The sequence below is a fragment of the Onychostruthus taczanowskii genome, unplaced genomic scaffold (assembly GCF_017590055.1).
Source record: "Onychostruthus taczanowskii isolate IOZ18803 unplaced genomic scaffold, ASM1759005v1 scaffold16, whole genome shotgun sequence".
Lineage (NCBI taxonomy): Eukaryota > Metazoa > Chordata > Aves > Passeriformes > Passeridae > Onychostruthus > Onychostruthus taczanowskii.
Genome location: NW_024498795.1, coordinates 5,364,774 through 5,387,009, shown reverse-complemented (window position 1 = coordinate 5,387,009; position 22,236 = coordinate 5,364,774). Strand labels below are relative to the sequence as shown.

At 40.8% G+C, this 22,236-nt stretch overlaps 1 protein-coding gene across 1 annotated transcript in view; it reads right to left on the bottom strand.

Moving 5' to 3' along the window:
* The window catches only part of PIEZO2 (piezo type mechanosensitive ion channel component 2), a 288,279-nt gene extending 271,150 nt beyond the window's left edge, over positions 1-17,129 (bottom strand). The window contains exon 1 of the mRNA XM_041399290.1: positions 16,993-17,129. Within this exon, the coding sequence (XP_041255224.1) occupies positions 16,993-17,056 (64 nt within the window). The 5' untranslated portion in view covers positions 17,057-17,129. The remainder of the gene's footprint in view (positions 1-16,992) is intronic.
* Positions 17,130-22,236: the final 5,107 nt, after the last annotated feature.

The following is a 22,236-nucleotide window of genomic DNA, read 5'->3' as shown; positions in this document are numbered from 1 at the left end:
TGACCCCATGGCAGACCTGTGGAGAGAGGGGCCCTGCCCCCAGGCTGGAGCAGCCTGTCCTTGGAGGACTGCACCCCATGGAAGAGTGACCCACACTGCAGCAGTCTGAGGGGGACTGGTGCCCGTGGCAGGGACTGACATTGCAGCAGTTTACAGAGAGCTGTAGCTCATGAGATAGAGCCAGGCTGGAGGAGTTCATGGAGAGCTGTCTCCCCTGAGAAGGACCCCATAGTGCAGCAGGGGAATGACTCCTCTCCCTGAGCAGCAGAAGAAGCCACAGGCGATAAAGGACCATAACAACTATTCCCCATCTCCCTGCACCGTTGGTGGCAGGATCTAGAAGAAAGCAGGTGTGCGCAGAAGGTATTTTTAAGGGTTTCTTTTACTTCTTTTTGTCCTGTTCTGATTTTGTTTGTAATAAATTCATTTCATATCCCTAAGTTGAGCCTGTTTTGCCCTTGATGGTATTTGATGAGTGATCTCTCCCAGTCCTTATCTTCACCCATGAACCCTCTGTTAAATTTCCTCACCTCTGTCCAGCTGTGGAGGGGAGTGAGAGAGCAGCTTTTCATGGCTGCCTGGCGTCCAACCAGTGTCAACCCACTACAGTCTTCTTTGCTGGAAAATGTGGGCAGTATTTTACTATGGTCTAGGGAAATCTGTTTATCTCTTGCTAGAAGAGTTTAAATTCACCCACCAGCTACTTTATATATACTTTCAAATGCCTCCTTTGTGTGTTCACGTACCCTTCTAGTTACATAAAAAAGAAATCTGTTCCCACCACTATGCCTGAATTTTTAATATTCTGCTGTCTCAGTCTTGTTCCAGGGATAGGATTGTCATACTTTTTCACCTGGAAGAATAATTCAGGGTAAAACTCCTCCATCTACCAATTCCAGTACTGGTGGAATCATTAATTTTCACTTCTGCTGCAGATTTGTAGCATTTACAACAAAAGCAAATCAGATCACTTCACGTAGTAAAACTAAATACATCTACACTCTAATATTTTTGTCAGCTGATTTACTTCACTACACATTAAGAAATTCAGTAATGCCATGAAGACAACATAATCAGCAAGAAAATCCACTACTACTGCACAGAAGATAAAACCAGATTTCCCTCTGCAAAACCTTGTGCTTTGTAAGAGAACCATGATCCCAGCCAATAAACTAGGCAGTTGAACTGGTGATGTCTGCACAGGCACTATTTACACTAACCAACAAGGAAACCAAAAACCTTTCTGAAATCTTTTAACAGACAAAATCATTCACATGTTGCTAAAAGAGAGATCTTCTGAAAGAAACACATGTTAAACACATGTATGTTTTTCACCAAACACTGGAAGTCTGGACAGATACTACGCCTGATGACACTGAACACTGGCAAAAGATTTGCTGCTATGCTGTCTTTGACCCACAACCCAGCAAATGTTTTCAGCACTGCTGGTTGTGTTCTGAACCATGCAAACCATTTGCACAGCTTTCCGGATTTGACCACGGTAAATTTAACTCACTCACTGAAAGTTTTTATTCTCTTTATGATTTTTACTAGCTTGTTTCATTTCATAGCTCTTTCACAGGATCTTTGGATTTTCTAGCACATCCTTTCACAGAGACCTTTCAAATGCTAAATGCTTCTATTTCTACTCCCTAGGAAGCCAGCAAAACCTGTGATCATAGTGTTCAGTCTTATCCTGTGTCTTACACAGGTACCTAATGAAATCAAACTGTTACCATTGTACCATGATTCATATTCACACCTAATTCATATAGTTAAGTTTTTCAGATTATTTTTCTTTTGGTCATAAACCAAATTTCAGATTTGTCAGTGCACTGAAAGTAACTGCTTTCAAGTTAACAAAAGCCCATCATCTATCTACAAAATGCATTTGAGGCTAAGTCTGATTTTTCCCCCTGCCTGTTAAATACTGGGAAAGGATTCTGATTTCTCTTACAGGATCATCATCTAAATTATTAGGATATAATTGTTTAATATTACCACTTTCAGCAATTCTGACTCAAAGAAACCATCATATCACATCTTTGCTATAATTATTTTTAAATATAAGATATTTCAGGTAGCACTACCCATTCTATATTTGACTAACATTATTTCCAAAATAAGAAGACAGATAATTACTGTGGGATGCTGACCACTCAAAATTCACAAGAAATCAATGCAAGGTACAAAGATTGAAATACTACAAGGTCATTTGTGTCAGAAATAGTGAGGCCAGCAGGACCAGGTAGCGATTGTCCCCCTGTACTGGGCACTGGTGAGGTCACGCCTTGAATCCTGTGTTCAGTTTTGGGCCCCTCACTACAAGAAGGACATTGAGGTGCTGGACCATGTCCAGAGAAGGGCAGTGGAGCTGGTGAAGGGTCTGGAGCACAAGTCTTACAAGCTGCAGCTGAGGGAGCTGGGGTTGCTCGGCCTGGAGAAAAGGACACTGGGGAGACCTTGTCACTCTCTACACCTACCTCAAAGGACATTGTGGCAAAATGGGCCTCAGTCTCCTTTTCCAGGTAACAAGTGACAGGACAATAGGAAATGGTCTCAAGTCACACAAGGGGAAGTTTAGCTTGGATATTGGGAAAAATTTCTTCAGTGAAAAGGCTGGCAAAGCGGTAAAGTCACCATCCCTGAGGGTATTTTAAAGGCATTTAGATGTGGTGCTCAGGGAAACAGTTTAGTGGTGGCAGTGCCAGGTCAACAGCTGGATTTATAAAGGTCTATTCCAACCTAAATTATTCTAGTCTATCCTACTCTATATTGCCTCTAGTTTATTAGTTATGACCTCTTAGAAGCAATCTAAATATATAATGAGCTTAATTATACCGTAACATAAAACTGACAGGAAGCCAGACTGAACTGCCATGAAGTATGCAATCTTTGCAAAGTTTTCTTTTGCAAGAAAAGTGCAAAGGACAATATTAAATGAGGAGGCAATTTGTTTGTGGTTTTTTCCTCAGAACACTCAACATCCATAAGGGACGTGAATCTGGTTTTCAGACAGCAGCAATTTAGGGAAAAAAAAAAAAAGAAAGAAAGAAAGGAAGGGAAAAAAAAAGCAAAACACGAGCAAAGGCTACTTTGAACAGTCTAAGGAATCTTTTTCCATGTTCATGAGAAGAGACAATTATGTTACTGCTTGTGGTAGGAGCATTTGAAAGGCAATGTTTTCTGCCAGGATTTTGATAAAAACCAGCATGAAACAAGTAACTTTAATGTGCTAACAACAGTTCTGTGAACAACAGTGACAGTATCTTCACCTACAGTTTTGATTAACCACTTCATGAAAGACACTTTCCTTCCTTTGTTCCCAAACTTTCTTAATGTCTCCTTCTCCACTGTTTATGTGCACCTATGACATCATTAATTTATTGACATCATTTGTGGTCTTACACTAACCAGATGGCTTCTGCTGACTTTGAGATTGAATCTCAGATTATTTCTTATCTTAAGTGTAAGGAACAATCTAATCAGATACAAGCATACCTCAGTCTTGAAGAGAATGACAAGCTGATTATTAGTTATCTGAAGTTACAACAGCAGTTTCTTTCTAATTTGGTGTTACATCTTCCTCTGATTTACTCAGCTTTGTGAAGATAGTGTGTTATAAGTTACCTAATTAATGGAATTCAGACACTGGCATTTTCAAATAACCTTCTGGCACGGACAGCATTGTTCTTGGATAATTTCCTTGGGAATCATTATGGTATTTAAAAAAAAAATTACAAATATATATCTATATCACGCCTGAAAGAATCAGCTGACCTGAAATGTGAGGTTTTAAAATTAATTTGCAACAAATCCTAGCTGTCAACATAAACACACCAAAAAATACAACTGCATCAATTCTTGTAAAAAATGTTACAAATATATTTATTACCTGTGCCTATTTAATATTCACTACTTGAAGGAAAAAAGAAAATAGTGTATGCTTACCTTGATTTCCTACCTTTAATAGTAATATGAATTTTAATAATGCTATTCTGTAGCATGCTCATCCTCCCCACTTCTAACATTTGATTCACTCCTTATGGACAGACATGGGATGCAAACTTGCTGAATCTGATTTGCAAAAAAGATGGGTACCTCCAAACATGATTCAGTAAATTACATAGAGTCTGACAATTCTGAGAGTCAGACCCATATTCCCTAGTTTGTTTTTCATTTCTCACATTCCAGAAAAGGTACACCTACTCCTTGCTAGAACAAGAGTGAGAAAAATGGAGAATAATGTGAACATTTTGGTTACACAATCTTTAAGCAACTCTAAAGCTAAAATTATCAATATCTTTAAAACATTTTTTAAAATACACACTATATTTCCCTGCAGATATAAATTTGCTTTTTCAATGTCTTATATTTTAAAAAGATGATCTCACAATAAAACACCAGTCTGAGCAACAGATGCAAATTGCAAAACGCGAATTTGAAAGAAGACTGAAAAGCTACAGGAAGACTTAAGTATATTTCCCACAACTACAGCAGCATAAAGAGCCCTCAGAAAAGTCATCTGGGCAACTACAACTACACCAGTTATGGTTTTCCATGTTTAAATCATCTGGCACTCAAGGGCACACCTGCACAGAACAAGAGAAGAAAACAGTAGCTGCATGTAACTTTTGCAATCAATAACTTGCCTTCTATCAAATGCTACATGCCACAAACAGTTCAACTTTTCACATAGTTAAGCTGTAACTCCTCCCATGCTTCCTGTAGAATGAAAGAGGCTAGGGAAGGGAATTTCCAATATACAGTGGGCTGACCCTCTAAAGCAGCACAGTTAACTGAACACTACAGTCAAAGAAATAAATAATAATTCTTTCTGGTTTTGGGGGAAAAAAAATGGAGACAATTCCTTCTGCTGGATTTACAGAACCCAGCACAACAGATTGTTTGAATGATCAGCATAAAGTGTTTCATATGGCAAGTTTTTCAAATACTTGTTTCAAAATTGCAACCCAACAGTAAAATAACTACTGCTAAAAGTAATTTGTCAGTTCTACATGAGATGGAGGTCATGTAGGAGAAAAGAATGCAATAAAGAAACATGCAGAGCTGATTTTTTCCTGTGGTTTTAAAACAAATTAGCTGTCAAAGTTATGCAGAAGAACAAGAAATACTGACTAATTAAAAATATTCAAGTATGTGAACATGATTGCTGGGAAAATAATGCCAATAATTTACTGGCTAGTTAGCTCCTTAGAACCGCCAGCTTTGGACAGTTCTTGAAGTTGGGAATAAACTTTGTAGTTCTTGTATTAATTCATCATTCCATTCATTGCAAGTCAGTGACTGATGATGGTGCCAATGTTACAGAAAAACATTCATTAATAATCAGCACATTCAGACGAGAAACACAAGTCCAACTTTTCTGAGCTTTTGGGTGCATTTCATATGCACTCAAACACAGCAAATCAAACATGCCCTACAGATACAGGCTGTAATTAATCTACTTTAAAACCAAGAATGGAAATCTGCACTTTCATGAGATTTGAGGTACCAGTGAGTTTACACAGACTGAAGAAACAACTTCTCCCAAGTTCTTCTCCCAAGACTTCCAAGATCTGCTGCTACACATTTTAGGATCAAAACTCAAAAGCCACAACTAGAACATCTTGAAGGACATACTTTCATGTGAGGAGAGAGAGTTTAGGATTTACTGCAAAGACTTAATGCTTAGGTTCTTAAATGAAAAATGAGGAAGAAAAATTCCTGTAAGTTCTGCCTGGGTAGCAATGCTGACTGTTCAGATACAATATCCAAACATCAATTTGTTTTTACTTGTGAGCCTTTGATCACAGTTTGAAAGTTCAGGGCTGTGTTTTGGCATGGCTTTTTGTTTGTTTTTTTCTCTTTTAAGGAACAATAAAAATGGTAAATGTCTACTTTCTGTTTGTTACACTCAAACAAGGTCAAAAAGTTCCCAATCCAGTGTCCCTTGGGACATTCAACATAAGCCCCTGGGCGGTATCAAGTGCAGTGTAGCCAAGGGAAGGGATTACTTCCTTTCTTCAGCTATCATTAAACCACATGCAATTTTGGCTCCTCAAAGGAAATGAAATGTGTTGATAAACCTCAAAAAATCCAGGGGAGGGTCCCAAAGACAGTGGAGGCTGAGGGACCCAGGCTCATTCAGCTCCAAGACAAGGCAGTTTGGTGGTCACTTCACAGCAGCCTCCTGACCTAAGGGGAGGTTACAGAAAAGACAGTGCCAGGCTCTTTATAAAGGTGCCTACTAAGATACAATGGCTAAAAACAGAAGTTGGGGGATACAAGAGATGAAGGAAAATTTAAATGAAATGAAATTCTAATGGTTGTGAGATTAACTAAACACTAGAAAAGGCTGTGGACCTCTGTTCTCAGAGACTTTCAACACCAAACAGGAAAAAGCCCTGAGCAATCACAGTTAAATTCAGTGTTGCATTGAGCTGGAGATTGGAGAGGAGATCTCCTGAGGTGCCTCCCAGCCTGGGATGCTGTGAGGAGGGAAACAGAAAGCTTGACCAATGCCCCTCCTATAATCATCCCAGAAACCTGGGGCAGGGGTTGACCAATCTCAACTGCTTCAAAAGAAGGCATGAGAAACCCAAACCAAACAATGTGGAATTACTTGCGCTGCAGAAGAACATTATTCTTTCTCCACAAAACAGAGGCTCATTCCAGTGACTTAGCTAGCTCATTCTTTATGCTGCTGTCTTTTCTTTAAACAACTACTATATTCTCATTTCTGAGTATTTCAAGGACAACTAACACACATTAATTATGCAGGCAGGATACTCTGGTAATGGGACATCCTTGTTCCTTCCAGTTTGCAATATTGTGTAGCACTGGAACAATCTTACTGCTATTCCATTCCAAGAGCAACAGGAAACAGCGAACTCCACAGGAGGAAGAAACAAACGGAACTCCCCCAAATACAGTAACAGTAAATACAGGCAGGAAATAACCTGATACTCTTGTTCTGCAATTCTAGCAACTCCAACTGCTTCATCCTCTGGGGTACAATAATGACCACTTGGACTTTCTGCCATTTCCTTACTGTTGCCAGTACGGCTCACCCAGCAGCCAAGTTGTAGGAAACAAGATTTTTGGTATTGCCTCTTTCCTCTGTTTTAACCTGGACTTCTCTAAAGGGAGGGGTGAACTTCAATTTTTAGGTCAACCCTGATTTCTACTTTCCAAACAGCACAGTGGGATTGTCTTGTACTCCTCAGTCTGTCTGCATGCTGTGATAAAAACGTAGGCATCAGGAGAGGCTATTTGAGGCTGCCAAAAGTTGACAGTGCCTTATTCCACACAAAGTTATTGTACCTTTAAGCAACTTATGCCTAAAATCACTGTGGTACAATAAACGGCAAAGATCTTCTTTTAAACACACATGAGTATGTTTACTTATGCTTTCAGCAAATTAGAAAGAAAAATATTTGTCAAGCTCTTCAAGCAACTGTGAAGCCTTACACGCAGATGGCAATGAAAAGCTGCAAGAAACAAGCCATGTTTATGTACGCCAACAGCAGCATGATGGCATTCATTCACTCAGCTCAATAAAAACAAATGGCTAACAAGATTAAACACTACAATGTTAGAGAACACGTGACAACAAAGTCTATATACAGGTTAAGATTATATAAGAATAACCATAGTGAAAACCATGAACTATAGAGATTCCAGTTGAAACGTATTTTCCCAAATAGACAGTGTCACACTGGTTTGTTGGGGGTGTTGCCCAATTATACTCTGAAATGACAGAAGAAAGTCATGAACGTGATTATCTTTACCAGATGCTTTAAGAACATACCAAAGAAACTATTTAAAGCAAATTTTTAAAAAAGCTGGTTATTGATTTCCTTTCAATTTTGAGAAAAAAAGCTGTGGAAGTGGTGGGTTTTGTTTACTTAGCACTATACTGCAAATATACATGCCCCACATTTAGCTAACAAACAAGAGATTTGGGTCATACTTCACAGATCTTTATCCTCTAAATTACAGTTATTTGACATGTTAAATGCCTAGACAAGAAAGAAGGAGGAGGAGAAGGAGAAGAATCAAGACTATGCAGCTTTTCTAGCTGATGATACAGTTATCACAACAGAATTTCTTTGGCCAACAACACTACAACCTGAAGAAAACAATTTTATGATTTAGCATTCAGAAAAGGCACAAATATTTCTCTATGACTTTCTATAGAGAAATATACAATTACTGCCCTCCAAAGAAAATGTTGTTGGTGTCAATGACTCATGCAAAACCCAATTACAATTCTGTGCTTGCAACTGGAAGAGCCCTTCAAAATACATGCACCAGAAAGTCTGGACTCTGACAAAGTTTTGAAGAGTTAAAACATGTCGTTTTTAACTTGTTTTGTAGAAGTGTATTTAAATATGTAATTGTGTCAAAAAACCACAACGCTATTAAGGAATGTAATAGGGCAGATTTTTTAAATTCTAAGCATAGAGTGAAGGAGCAATGAGTTGAAATATGTTTTTGAATACTGCTTTAAACAATATTGTCATAGATGAAACTGTGATTCTGAAAGCTGTTGTAAAAAGCCACAAATATAACTAGAGAAGAAAAGCACAACAAAAACAGATGTAGCCTCTATGCAATAATTTTGCATGTTCCGGACATTTCCCAATATATAAGAATGTAATAAAATTAAATTCAGAGTGCCACTGCACTTGTTTGCTAGATTTCCTTGACAAGCAAATCAACATCATCAGAGATGTGTAATGCTGTAATCAACATCACCTTTCACAGCTGGAGATTTATCAATTTGGATAAAGGCCTACTGTCAAACTGCAAAAGTGGGGGAGTTACACTGGCTACCCAGTATTTTTCACTGTTCATTCCTTTGTGAGCCTTTGCAACCTCAATCTGCACTTAAAAAAAGCTAAAATTAAATTAATGTATGCATGCAACCTGGAATACATGACTGCTACCAAAAGGAGTTTAATGTTCCTCAAATTACCTAGGAGCTAATTTCTTTAATAGCACATCTTTTAAAAAATGATCAACATACTGTTTATTGAGTGGCATTAGCACAACTAGAAAAAAGACAGCACTTGTTCTTGTTTAGCATCTCTAAGCACACAGTGTTTGGCATGCTTCAGCACAACAGGAGTCCAGAACACAGCACCTTAACTGTTCAGGAAATCTTTTCCAGTCACCTTTGCAACTTCCGATCAAGGGACGGAACTGATCCCCACTTGAATACCACTTGGTACTTCACTTCTAACTTATGGTTCTGTCAAGCTATGTTGACTAATTAGTGGCTTGGAAACAGTAGACAGAGTCTGTAATGTCTGGCATCCCAAGCTTTAGAATATTTTGCCCAAAAGGGAGTGATTAGTGTATCACTCACAAACACACCGCCACTTGAAGTTTTACTTTTATAAAACACCTTCAAAACTAAAGACTGCCTGAATGAATTCAGAGAAGAGCTACACTGTGCTGTGTGTACAAGATGTAAAGGTACCCTGTCCTGAAACTCCTTTTTTATGGAGAAGGCAGAATTACATAATCTTCATCCCTTTCTCTTCAGAACTGGACAATTGATAGGAAACTCAGAGTTGTTAATTTCTACAATTAATCTTAATGGTTGATTTTATGCTTGCAAATGTTATTCTAAAGTGTTAGAGTAAATAGAACACTACACTGTTGTTGATTTAAGTGATTATACATACTTTCTGTCATCCAAAGGATTATTTACTAAGGAAACCACCTCAAAATTAATTTAAAAGTACTTCTTTTTATTCATGGTGGAATTCACCCATGGAATTCATTGCCACAGAATATCATCAAAGCTAACACTGCAGCTCAGAATTAAGTATATAAAAGAAATTAAAATACATAATAGCAACCTTAATGTGACATTCAGGTTTTACAACTGCCTATTTAATATAGGAAATAGACAGGTAAGACCCTCAGGAAAAGAGAAGTGCATTAATAAAACCACATCCTAAACATAATGCATCAAAGGATATACTTCTAACACATCAAAACAGCTGAGTTATCTGACAAAATAACTCCCAGTATACCAGTTTCTCTCATTCTCTAAAAGAATGAGAAGGCTGCCTAACTCATTCTGAAAACTCCTTATCTACACACTACCAGCTTCTGACCTGCTTAGTCTCACAGACCTGTCAAGATTACAGAATGAAGATCTGTGATCACCACTAAAGTAATGCTACAGACAACTTTCACCCTGAAAAACAATTCTGGATTGATTTAGTTACAAATATTGATCAATCTACTGCAGTGCAGGGAAAAAAAACTTATACAGCCTCTTACTAGCAAATCATACTTAGACTATCTTTAGAACTACCTGAAGATATTGGAAAGGCTAGTACAATCTACTGACTACACAGACTTTTTCACTAATTTGAACTTGCTAACTTCATTCTTCACAATGGAAACTAAACAGTCTGTTTTTCACAGTGCTACAGTCTAACACATGAAAGTAGTTACTGATGTTCCTCAAGCGAAACATTATCTCCAAAAAAAGACATCACAGCTTCCCAATGGCTATAATTTCAAAGTGAAAAGACTGTACAGAAGAAAATGTGGAGTGTAAACACTCAGCAGCTTTACACACTTGTAGAAAAGATTTTACTGTTCTGAAGGAGGACATAATTTGGTTACAATTCAGATACAATCCTTTGGATGATACTTCCTTCCAAGAGCTGTTTTTAGTAACACCGGCCACTCTGAAATTTTTTGGCTTTTACCAGCGTTTGCAACTCTGCTACTTCAACAAAAATGTTGGTAAAGATGTAAAATGAAATTATTTTTGTGTTTAAGTGGTTAAAACTGTTGAACTCTGTCCCCCTGCCTATTGTATATCAGCTGTTGTTTCCTGCAGTTTTTGACTTTTAGCAAGTAGCTGAAATGAAAAAGCACCATAGCTACACGCATACAGATGCAGTAATAGTTCATTCTCTTCCCTGATCTCCACCAGAAACATCCACCAAAAAATGAGTTATCACCAAATACACACAGGTCTGTCATTTCATGTTTTGATTTGACTGCTCTGATTAAAAAGAAAAATAAAAAAAAAAAATAAAAATAACCAAAACCCAAGCTCAGTGTTGTACCTGCAATTTAGGAGACAGAGAATTTCATGTATGACATGATTTGCATGAGCTCCAGCACAACAAATAAAGGATTCAGATGCTTTCCAGTTCTGACAGTCACCAGGCAAACTGCCCACCTTCTTCAAGTAACTCTTGCCAGTCAGCTGTCTCCCACCAATTTCCACTTCCACGTTCAACACTATCTGTGGAATAAGTTACCCACCAGGTAAGCCCTAACCCTTGCAAACTTACAGGTTCTGGTTTTAGCTAATCTTAGTAATTAAGTGGATTCAAACCACTTAACAGAACGGTTAGGAGAAATAAGTAGAAAAGGTAAGAACCTATGGAGACAAGTCTTCTTCCTTTTTTTTCTTTTTTTGTGGTTCAAAAAGATGTGGTCATCTTTTAGTGGTTTTTCAGCCTGAGCACTAGGGAAGAAGCAAAGGCAGTCAACCCGAGATGGCTTTTACACAAGAAAGAGGGAGCACTGCGCTTGCAGCAGACTGCTGCCTTCCCACTCCCCCAAAAACTCTTTCCTCTGGATTTTAATTGACCCTAGATGGAAGCCACACAGACTGCAATGTCATTTTGTGCACAAGAACATCCAACCCTGTACCTACAAGCCTGGAAAATGTTGCTCTTGCAAGGCTGTGGATATTTTGCTCCTGCTTGACACCTTTCGCCTGCTCCCATTGAACAAGGCAAAACTTCCTGTAATCAAAGAAGCCAGGTAAAATAAGTTAAATCGTTTGAATGGGGAAGGAAAGCTTCCATTTTAGCTGGTTTAGGATCTCTTGTGCAAACTGACATCCAAGTCAACTTTTTTTTTTTTCCAGCATTTTACCCATTAATAGTTCCTAGACTTTTTGTTGCTCTGACTAATACTTTTATGAGTGTTCTGGGACAACACAGAATTTTAGAACGTAATGGGAAATCCATGTGAATTTTTATCATGCTGGTCCCTATCATTCTCTTGGTACATCATAATAAATATTCCCCAATGTCACCATTATGACAAAAAAACCCCACCAGTCTGATCTTTGCCTTCTTTTCAGTAATTGACCAATTTTAGAGTATAATAAGCATGACTTTCCCTATCTATAGGAAGTTTATTTCAATTTTAAAAATATGTCAAAGTTTTTTGATATGTATGTTTACACTGTCACATGCAATGCCACTATACAAACTGCCCTCTAGTCTGAACAGTCTTGCGTCACCTGCAGAGACAGGCACATAAAAATCAGTCACCTGAAAACTGCAACAAAACATCATATTCCATGATTGTTTCTTGAACAGCCACCTCCAGTGAAATCAATGAAAAGCACAAAATAAATAATAATCCAAGCACAGCATGGTTCGCTGCCTCCACAGGCTTGCCTTAGTATTACAGCTGTGCAATTTATTCTCTCTATAGCAAATGTGAGTAGCAGTAATTCAAAGCAGCAGAACAGATAGGGAGGTATTGGATACTGAAATACACTTCAAACATGTAATTTAAGAAGCATTTTAATACCTGGTAATGTAGTAATTCAGATATTTCCCCTTCAAAATTTTCATCAATATTTGTTAATTTGGGGATAAAAGATCACCCGAGCGTCATGGAATCTACCTTTTCCTTCCAAGGCAGAACACAGACTTCACTCCCACTGAGGCACTTCCAGCAGGTGAATACATGTATTTTTGAAAATACTGTAATGATTTAAGAAATGTTCTCTTTAACATATTGTTCATATCCTGAAGAGATATGAACAATATTGTTCAATATATATGAACAATATGAATTCTGATTCATTCAGTATCTTTCTCGTGAGTACTGGTTGCTGAAAGGAGAAATAAAAGAAATAAAATGAAGAAAAAGAATTCCTGCTATTTACCAGGAGTTTAAGTATTTGGCTCAAAGACAGTTGTGAAAATTTCCAAAGAATATCTGAACTCTGTCACCAAAAAAATTCTGAAGTACTTTATTTTTACCTGCCATTGCTTTCAAAACACTGATACCTGAACTCAACCCTCCAGAAAACTCTAAACTTTCTAGAAGCTTCTATAACTCTTAGTTCATCTGGGTCAAAATTCAAGAGTTCAGAAAGCAAGTGTAACTTCTGGGAAGCACTTGGCCCAGGCAACTACCTCACTGAAGCCATTTGCTGATAACACACAATCCAACAGCATCAGTCAAAACCCAGAGAAAGCCATCCTCTGGAAAAATGTCCTAAGCATTTTTTCCCCAGCACCTCATTTGAAACGAACCATATTTGGCTTAAGAGAAAACTAATGAATTGTGTGTGAACAAAAACAATTAGAAGCAGTATAATTAAAAACTGTTATTAAGTAAGCCAGCTTTGTGGTTCAAGTCTCTATAAACCAAAGAAAGCAATTACCAAAAGATTGCTCTGATGCCTTACTTCAACATGAAAAATCATTTCTTGCATTTTTCAAGTACAGACGAGTAACAAAAGAAAACAGGTTCACACCAAGGCTCAAGCTTTAGAAGACCAATACAAAAATCCCACTTGACACCGCCAGCATCCAAGCTCCCTCATCTCTATTTTCATTTGGGGTTTTTTTTCAGCATTGTACTACTACAGTAGAAGAAAAAAATATCACATTGTAGTAATCACACTGAGAAAAAAAACAAAACAATAAAGTACCAAACTCTCTCAGTCTTATTACCAAACATACCACTTTATTTGCAGTAACTTTCACATTACTCTAAGTTACTATTCAAACACTTAGGATCACATTGGACTGAACACAAGATTTTTATCATGGAAATAATAAGACATGATCAACCTTGAAGTCATAAGCCTACAATAAGCTTTTCAATCTCCAAAGCCTTTCATTTTGTGCATGTTAAGTCTCCTGTTTTCATCAGATGCTCAAGACCCATCATTCTTGAGCTTGAAGTGGAAACATCTAGGCTTACCTGTACAAGATTAGACTCTTCAGTGCTACAGATCTGATCTTAAAAATTCTTACAAGGAATTGTGTTTTCTCAGCTATGTGGTACTGATCAGTGCCTGGAAAGTATTTCATCCCAGCAAACTGGTATTTTTTCATAAATGCAAACTAGCATTAGTACTTATTTTAAAAGTACGTAAACTTAAGGTATTTAAGGTATTAAGACTTAAAGCATGAACCCTTTTAACAGTATTTAAAGAATCCATTTTCAGCTTTGCAGATGTTTTATTTTTAATGAGTTTGCCACAGCTGCCACTGCCCTCCACATACCTGGTCAGATCTCTCCCACTTCATTACTTTCTAGTCTTAGAAACAAAAAAGCAAATTATACCATGATAAGAAACTAGTAATTGAGCATTTTAAAATCACACACAATGGATTCTGAACCAAAAGAACCACTCTGCACTTCCACCCTTTTGGCAGTGCCACACACATTCACTGCCCAGACAGGGGCAGGGGACACGAGAGCATCAGTCTCGCAGTGAGCCCTTGCAGCAGCTTTTCAGCTGCGGATGTAACCTCACCGTAAGTCATACAAAAAACCATCACTCTAAAAAGCCTTTTCCAGAAATCCATGAAACACTTCCTTGATGCTTTGGAAAGGAAGAGAGGACTGACTCAGGGACAACTCAGGTGCAGACACAAGGTAAGTGCAAGAGTGAAGCCAGCTGAACTGTGTTTCACTCTAGCGAGGGCTCTGCTAAGAGTTTGTAAAGGTGAAAAAAATAACACAGTAAACTAAGGTAAGAGAAAAGCTGTTTGTCCACTTACTAATTCCTCTCTCAAATCCAACTGAACAAGATCGCTAGGTCCGAACCCAAAAGTTCCACAGTGGGATTTCTTTTTCATACCGAAAATGGGAAGTGCCTCTTTCAGGTTTTGTATTTCGATTAATCCTCAGATGAGTAAGATTTATGAGCATAAGCAATTCATGACAACATCAGTTCTCATCTGTGGAAGTATTACTGCAATGCGAAAATACTTCTGCATCACTAAATATTGGGAATATGGACAGTAAAACCATTTTATCTGAACTTGTTTTGATACAGAAACAATCTGATTGAGTACTTGACAGAATAATACCCTTCCTATTTTAATAGCACAGCAACCTGTTATATTATTAGAATAATACTAAAAAAAATCCACCTAAACACCATTTCTTTTCTAGAATCCTTTCTTTGCCTGTGTCTTTCCAGTAAATTCATTCTCATACTTCAATGATCTTTCATAAATTTAAAGAAAATATGGGGCCCAACTGATTCCAAACAGGGAGTTAGTTCTATGACTAACACTGGCATTGAAAGACCTGCCTGACACTCCCACCCCTTGGCTTTGAGGGCATCCCACCATCTGCCCCATGCATTATCACCCAGCTCCTCCACACACAGCGTTCCTGCACACCGGCCATGGTGGCACACACACCTGGTTGCACAGGGACAGCCTTAAAGCCCCTGATCTTCTGCCATGGATCAGCGGAACTGTGCCCTTCCCAGCACCAGCGCTGGCCACCAAGCCTAGGGCTGTGCACCTGCGGGGAGGCCACGGGCTCTAGAAAGAGCAGAAAGCGGGTGCAGATGCTGGTGATGGTCTGCAAAGCTGCCTCCATCTCATCCCCCATGCAACCGTGCTAACAGCACCCACCACACACACGGCCTCAGGCAAAGCGACGGGGAAAAGTGCATTTTCACTGCCAGGCCGCGAAACCCCTGCACACCGCGGAGCACCAGGGAGCGCCCTGGGTCCCGCATGCCTCCAGCGGGGCTGGGGATGGGATCCGCGTCCTCCTTCCCGGAGGAGAAGTCGGAGGCAGGAGAGGGCACCTGGAACCACTGTCGGGCAGCTCCCGGTGGAGGAAAAGATGCGGAAATAGAGAGGTGCTGGCCGGGCCACCCCGGGGTTAGTCAAGGGCAAAGCCCCGGTTAGGATGCGTGTTTCGGGGGCCGCTGGGCAGCGCGGTCCTGGAAGGACGGCGAGTCCGCACGGAGAGTGGGAGTCGCTCCCGGCAGTCCCGGCGTTCGGCGCCCGCTCCGGGCGGCCGGGAAGGGGCTAGCGGCGGCCCGGGACCAGCCCGGGAGCCCCGCGGCTGCCGCGCAAGGTACGGCCGGCACCGCTCCGCCGCCCGCGGAGGATGCGCCACGCGGGGCTGACCATCGACGGGTTTCTCTCGCGCCGTGCCATTCCCGGCCCCCCTTCCTCATCTCCCACAACACAGCCCCCCAGCGCCCCGGCGGGCACCAGCCCCGGCCGAGCTGCCCTCCGCAACCGCGGCTTTCGAGGCCAGCCCGCAGTCCTGCGATCTAACGGGCAATCGGGACTTCTGCGGAGTTTTTCAAATTGTACGGAGGGCACAGACTGATATTAACATATTCACCCACGGCTGGACACCGCAGTTCTCCATCCAAAAATAATTAGTTCCTTGGATGGCCGCCTGCTAAGTAACGCGATTTAATAGACTGAAATTTCTCAAAGTAAGGAAAATCTACCTCCTGAAAACCCCTGTAAATTTGAGGACTGCTCCTTCTGAGCGACGCTCACTCTTCCATTTACAAAGTACCCCCGAAACCCTAACACGGCAGATCAGCCTGCCTGCAGAGCAAACCCTGAATCCTCCTCTCTCCCACTCCTTGCCCGAGGATGCGGGACGACGCGGGACTCGGAAAGCAGCGGCAGCTGTTCCGAGCGAAAAGCCGCGGAGCCCCGCCACACGCGGGAGCCCCGCACCCCCGGGTGGACACCAACGGCGACAAAAATTAATAACAACAAACATATAAGAAATTAGGGGCGAGTTACGAAGTTTAAAGTTTCTTGGAGAAATAGCGGAACGGGGAAGATGCCACGAGAAAGGAGAGAGGAGCATCCCCAAGCCGCCGGCCCCGGCCGGCAGCGACTGCGATCCCACAGCCCCGGGGACTCAGGGAGGGAGGAAAAGAGGGACGGAGGGACGTACCGGCAGTCAAGCACACGGGCAGGAGCAGCCGGAAGGTGAGCCCGCACACCACCTCGCTGGCCATCGCGGCGGGCGGGGGTCGCGGCCGGCCGGCCGGAGAGCCGTCCCTCTCTGCGCGCCACCGCCGCTCCTAGGGCCGCCCGTGAGCGGAGCCGCCGCGGCAGCGGAGCATCGCCCGTCCCCTCCTCGCCTCAGCCACGCCGCCTCACGCCTCCCGCCGCATCCCGGCGGCAGCCCATGCAAGCAGCGCCGCGCCGCACCCCCGGCCCGGAGCACGCACACGCCCGCCCCTTCGGGGCTCCCCCCACCGCCCTCCCCCGCTCGCACGGCAGCGCGGAGCGGCCGCCCCGACGGCGCGGGCCCAGCCGGCGGCACCCACAGAGCGCCGCGCCAGGGAATTGCCCCTGCCTGCCGCCCCGCGCCTCCCCCGCCCCTGCCTGCGCGCCCCTCCGCCGGGACCGTTCTGCCGCCGCGCCGGCTCCCGATCTGCGCTGAAAACTTCGCAGGATTTCCCTAACGCTTCTTTTCGTGTTGGTTTTGGGAAGGGGTGCTAAATTTTTTTTATTTCCTTCACTTTTTTTTTTTCTTTTAAAATTTTAAGGTTTTTGGTTTGTGTTTTTTTGGGGTTTTTTTTTGGTTTTTTTGTTGTTTTTTTTTTTCTTGACTGGGGAGCGGTTTTCTCTAATCTGTTCACTTTCCGCCCCTCCTCCTTCTCCCCCCCTTCCCCCTCCCCTTTCAGCAGCACATTTAGGTCCACGAGAAAATTGTCGCCTGGAAAAAAAATAGATCTCCGGTGGCTGGAATGTATTTGACTTTTCTGGAAAGCTTTTTACCCTTTAAAATACGGTGCTGGTTAGAAAATGCTTTGGGTTTAAAGGGACCTCTTCAAGGCCCAGCTGGTGTGTCCCTGTGCGTGTACTAAATGAACCTCACAGGTGGGGTTGAAATAGCGATGCTGTAAAATAGAAAGTTATTAATGTTGTTATCAATACAAGTAAAAATGTGTTTCATTTTTGGCAATGTATTGCAATCCCTCATACTTAAATGAAGGAAGTTGAGATGGAACATCCTCTTCCTGGGGCAGTGCTATAGTAACTTCACTCGGGTCAGAGAAGGCAGGAGCAGTGACCCTGTGGTCCTTGACACTACTTCTCAGCCCTTCCTCCTGGTGAAGGACCTCATCCAGTCTTACTTCAAATGTAAAGAGTCCTAGATATTGCTCTTGAAGTCTTGTTTGAATGTTTGTTTCTGGGTTTTTGTTTTCCTCTTATAATTATTTGAGCATATTTTGCTTTCCTGTGCTTTCTAAAATAAAGTATTTTCATATCCTTCTTGCAGAGAAAAATGATTACAACCATGAACATGACTCACAGGAAATTACAAGGGGTCTTTTAAAGAAAACAGTTAAAACTATGCATTTGGGGGTTCAAATGACAAGCGTTGAACCATGCAGACATCTGACTTTTGTTTTATGAATAATGGCAATTATTTGGATATTAAAATATTATGTAACATGCTAACAGATTCTGATACAAGCATATTTGAGAAGTAAAGAACTCTAGACTTACATATATGAAAATGCTCAGGAAAGTGAAGAAAAACCAGCTACAAACAGCAATTCCATGTGCCTAACGAGTCTGATAAAAGGAACCCCATCACCAGAGCCTAAGCCTCCTCTGAGGAGGTACAGTCAGCTCACAGGCAGTGTGTGGAGTTAAAATGTAACCTCTATCTGTCTTAACAGGGATTGTAAAGAAGCCCTGTCCTAGCAGGATGAATGTGACACCTCAGTGTCAGGGCACAGATTGTGGAGGTTGCTCCTTCCCTCCCCAAATTCAGCCCCAGCTCACCCATACATCTTGACCACGAACCAAACCTGGATAGGTGATTCTCAGTCTTCTGGCACAGGTTTCTGTGCACATCAGTCTTTGTGAATATACCTAGTGGTGATGTCTGTAGGTGGCAGAACACTAAGATCAGCAAGTACTTAATCTGCTAAAGTGTCTGATCAGCCTGTGGTAAAGTCAATCCCAGCATTGTTTTAAGGCCACAGGAACCATCTTAAAAATCTGAAGTTTCCAAGGAAGCTCTCCTTGCCTTAGAGGCTACAAAGCAGCAATTAAGAGCAGTCTCTTTGTGTAGGATACATGCACAGCTGAAACATTCTGTGCACTCTGGCAACACATTTTCATATATTGATTGGGTTTGGGGGTTTTTGTTTTGATTTTGAGTTTTTCAAATTAACTAAAGTCGGGATGAAGTATTTATTATCTTTATAGTACAGTTACCAAATTCTTTACTTCAGAAAGCATTGGTTTTGTGCTAGTGTTTGGGAAGTAATTAGCCAGTTTTCAATAGTTTCCATTCACACTGAATGAAAAGAGGAGTTTAAAAAAATGTATTGCGTGGCTCCTTACATTTTACCAGACTGCAAAATCTATGCAGCCGCAGTGCCACCTTTTGGCTAAAACGTCTTTTCTGTAAGAAACAACATCTCTTTCCCTCATTCCCAACTGCTGAATGAACTGTTTGCATACACAATTTTGAGAGAACAATGAAACATATCTATCGTCCAACCACACCCCTCTGGAATGGTAAAAAGTATAAAGAAATACATGAAGCATTACCAAGAATTGTGTACACCTTCTGTAGCTCAGCTGTTGACAGAAACAATAAATGCATTAACTTGAAAATTGGAGAGGCTCTTTAGCCAGCAGGGAAGCAATAAAGCACAGGACTGACTTAAATATAGAAAAGGAAACTCAATTAATGGGGAAAATGTCTGTTGGATTAAATGTACCTAATAGAAAACAATTATCAGAAATAGACCAGGAGCTTATTTAGCTGATTACAGTTTTTTAAAGTGACGCAAAATAAATTTGAATATAAAGCAAGAGGTTTGCTTCTTCCCTAAAGGCATACAACTACTGAAATCACACTGTGGGCCACAGAGTTTTCCTCTTTCCCTTTGCAAACAACAGGAAATTGCCAGACTGTGTGAGTCCTTCAGCATTGTTTAAATGTGCAATCAGTGGATGTGGATGTAGCTATCTCATCACCTATCAGCATTTCTTTCCCTTGCTTTCATCTACCAGCATCTCAGCCCCCCAGATGTGTAACACCCACCTTAGTTGAAAACATTTTAGCATTGGGAAGCCTTCATAAAGAGTGGGAAGAAGATCTTACTTTTATAAAATAGCAAACCTCAGCCATTAAAATATTTGCTCTACCTCATCTTGTCACCTTCTCTGTTATGACAACTTGTGGGGGGTTTTGAAAAATGTTGTTCCCACTTCATCCAGTAGGCAAATCAGTGGCAGTGAATAGAGTCAGAGGCCAAGAGAGCTACTGGGAGGAAAAAAGTCCAGAATGTATTGTGTCACCACTTCCACTAGGCAGAATATAAAAATTTAGAATTGGTGGTTGAAGTTGACTGTATTGGGCTGACTGTCCAAAACTGTGCTGTTCAGAAAAACAGCTTCTAATTGCCTGAGCTTTCACATTTGTTTGGCTGTTTGAATCATGAACTCATGCCTTTGTTCTAACAGTCAGAGTCTCTGAGTAATGCAACAAGGGCTTGACTATGGATACATGTATATTACATGATATATATTACATGATCACACAAGCCATACAGTTGGCAAGCTCCATAAATGAGTGCTAAACTAGCTGAAGAAATAAAACTCCTCTATATAAAAAGGCAGCAAGGCATTAAGTTCTACTGAGAGGCAGGAGAAGTTACTGAAGCTTTTTCAGGGCAGTCACTGCTGTACAGTGCTGGTTTATATTTGTTATTCTTACAATATGAGAGTCCTGCTTTGGGGACCTGTGGGGAAGGAAATGGCTTTAACATTTGCAGTGATGATTAACTAGCATGTTATGACTCTTGATCCATGCTCCCTAAGAATACATGAAAACATCCTGCTCCTCGTACCTATTCTCCTCCTGCTCAGTCCTGTCAGCAGCTGGGGGAACAGCCTGCAGTGGCTCACCAGGAGTCAAGCAATTCAGTATTTAAGATTAGTTCACATTCAGCTCTGACTGAAGATGTTATTGTTCACTTCCAGCATGAAGTTCAGTTAAACTTCAAAATAATATTCAAGTTCAGTTCTGGTTCAAGAAAAGTTTAAAAAAAAAAAAAAAAAGAATTCAGGCTGATTTTTGGTTCACAGTGAGTTTAACTCCCCAGTACCAGCAGTAGTCAGTAACTATTTTATCTTCCTAAATTATGAGCTTGTCTTGCTTTACAATAAGGAAATTCATTCCACTCAAATGTATGCTGAGTAGGCATCCTTAGAACTATTCAGCTGCCCCAACAGAGCAGGCAAGTTTCTTAGGAGCATCCAAATTTCCTCCATGCTTCATTTGTCTTCCATTCATTAATCCACAATTTCACCACTCATTTCAGATGAACTAGAACTGGGCACAGGGTGTGCAGAAGCTTTCTAAAATCAGGTGCATTACCAAAGGTCTGATTTTTTTTGCCTCCTAGCCTGTGTTATTGTTCACAATTCATGTCGCAGAGTCTGTCTAGAATTTTCATCTTGCTCAGTGAATACCTGTTTATAGAAACTCTTGTTGATTGCTGGTCTTGTTTTGATGGGTTTTACAATCTGATCAATTAGGAAGCATCAAAATGTTATCATCTTTACCTGAGAATAATTTAAAACTCAACAGGAGAGAACTGTCACGTACTCAAGCACTTCCAGTTTCATCATGTTTTGTAAGACATCAAACCTGGCAGAATCCAAATGGTGCCTCAAAGTGTCATTTACTGTCTATGCAATTATAAAGGAAATCTGTTCTTGACTACTGAACACTTCCACATACATCAGAAGTTAATCCTTAGGAGCAACATTCATTATGACTGTTAAGGGAAATGGCATTGTCTAGTGGTCAGTGCAGAGGACTGACAAAACAGAGCTGCTCAGTGAATGGATGGAAACCAAAAACATTCCCAAGCTCCTCCAGCATTATTTTGTGGCTGCATCAATAAGACAGGAAAGCTCTTCCATATCCATTAACAAGAGAGGCTAGACAAGGTGGAAGCTAGTGGGATCTTCACACAGAGCTGTGACATGACATACCTGTGAATTTACTCATATCAGGACTAAATTTTAGCAATTATACATGAATTGTGTTTGCTCCTTTCAAATCAAGTAAGCATCAGCAGGTGAGCCACTGCTTTGTTTGCTTGCAAGTTTCTTTTAGATTTCAAAAAATCTGATTTTAGATTTCAAAAAA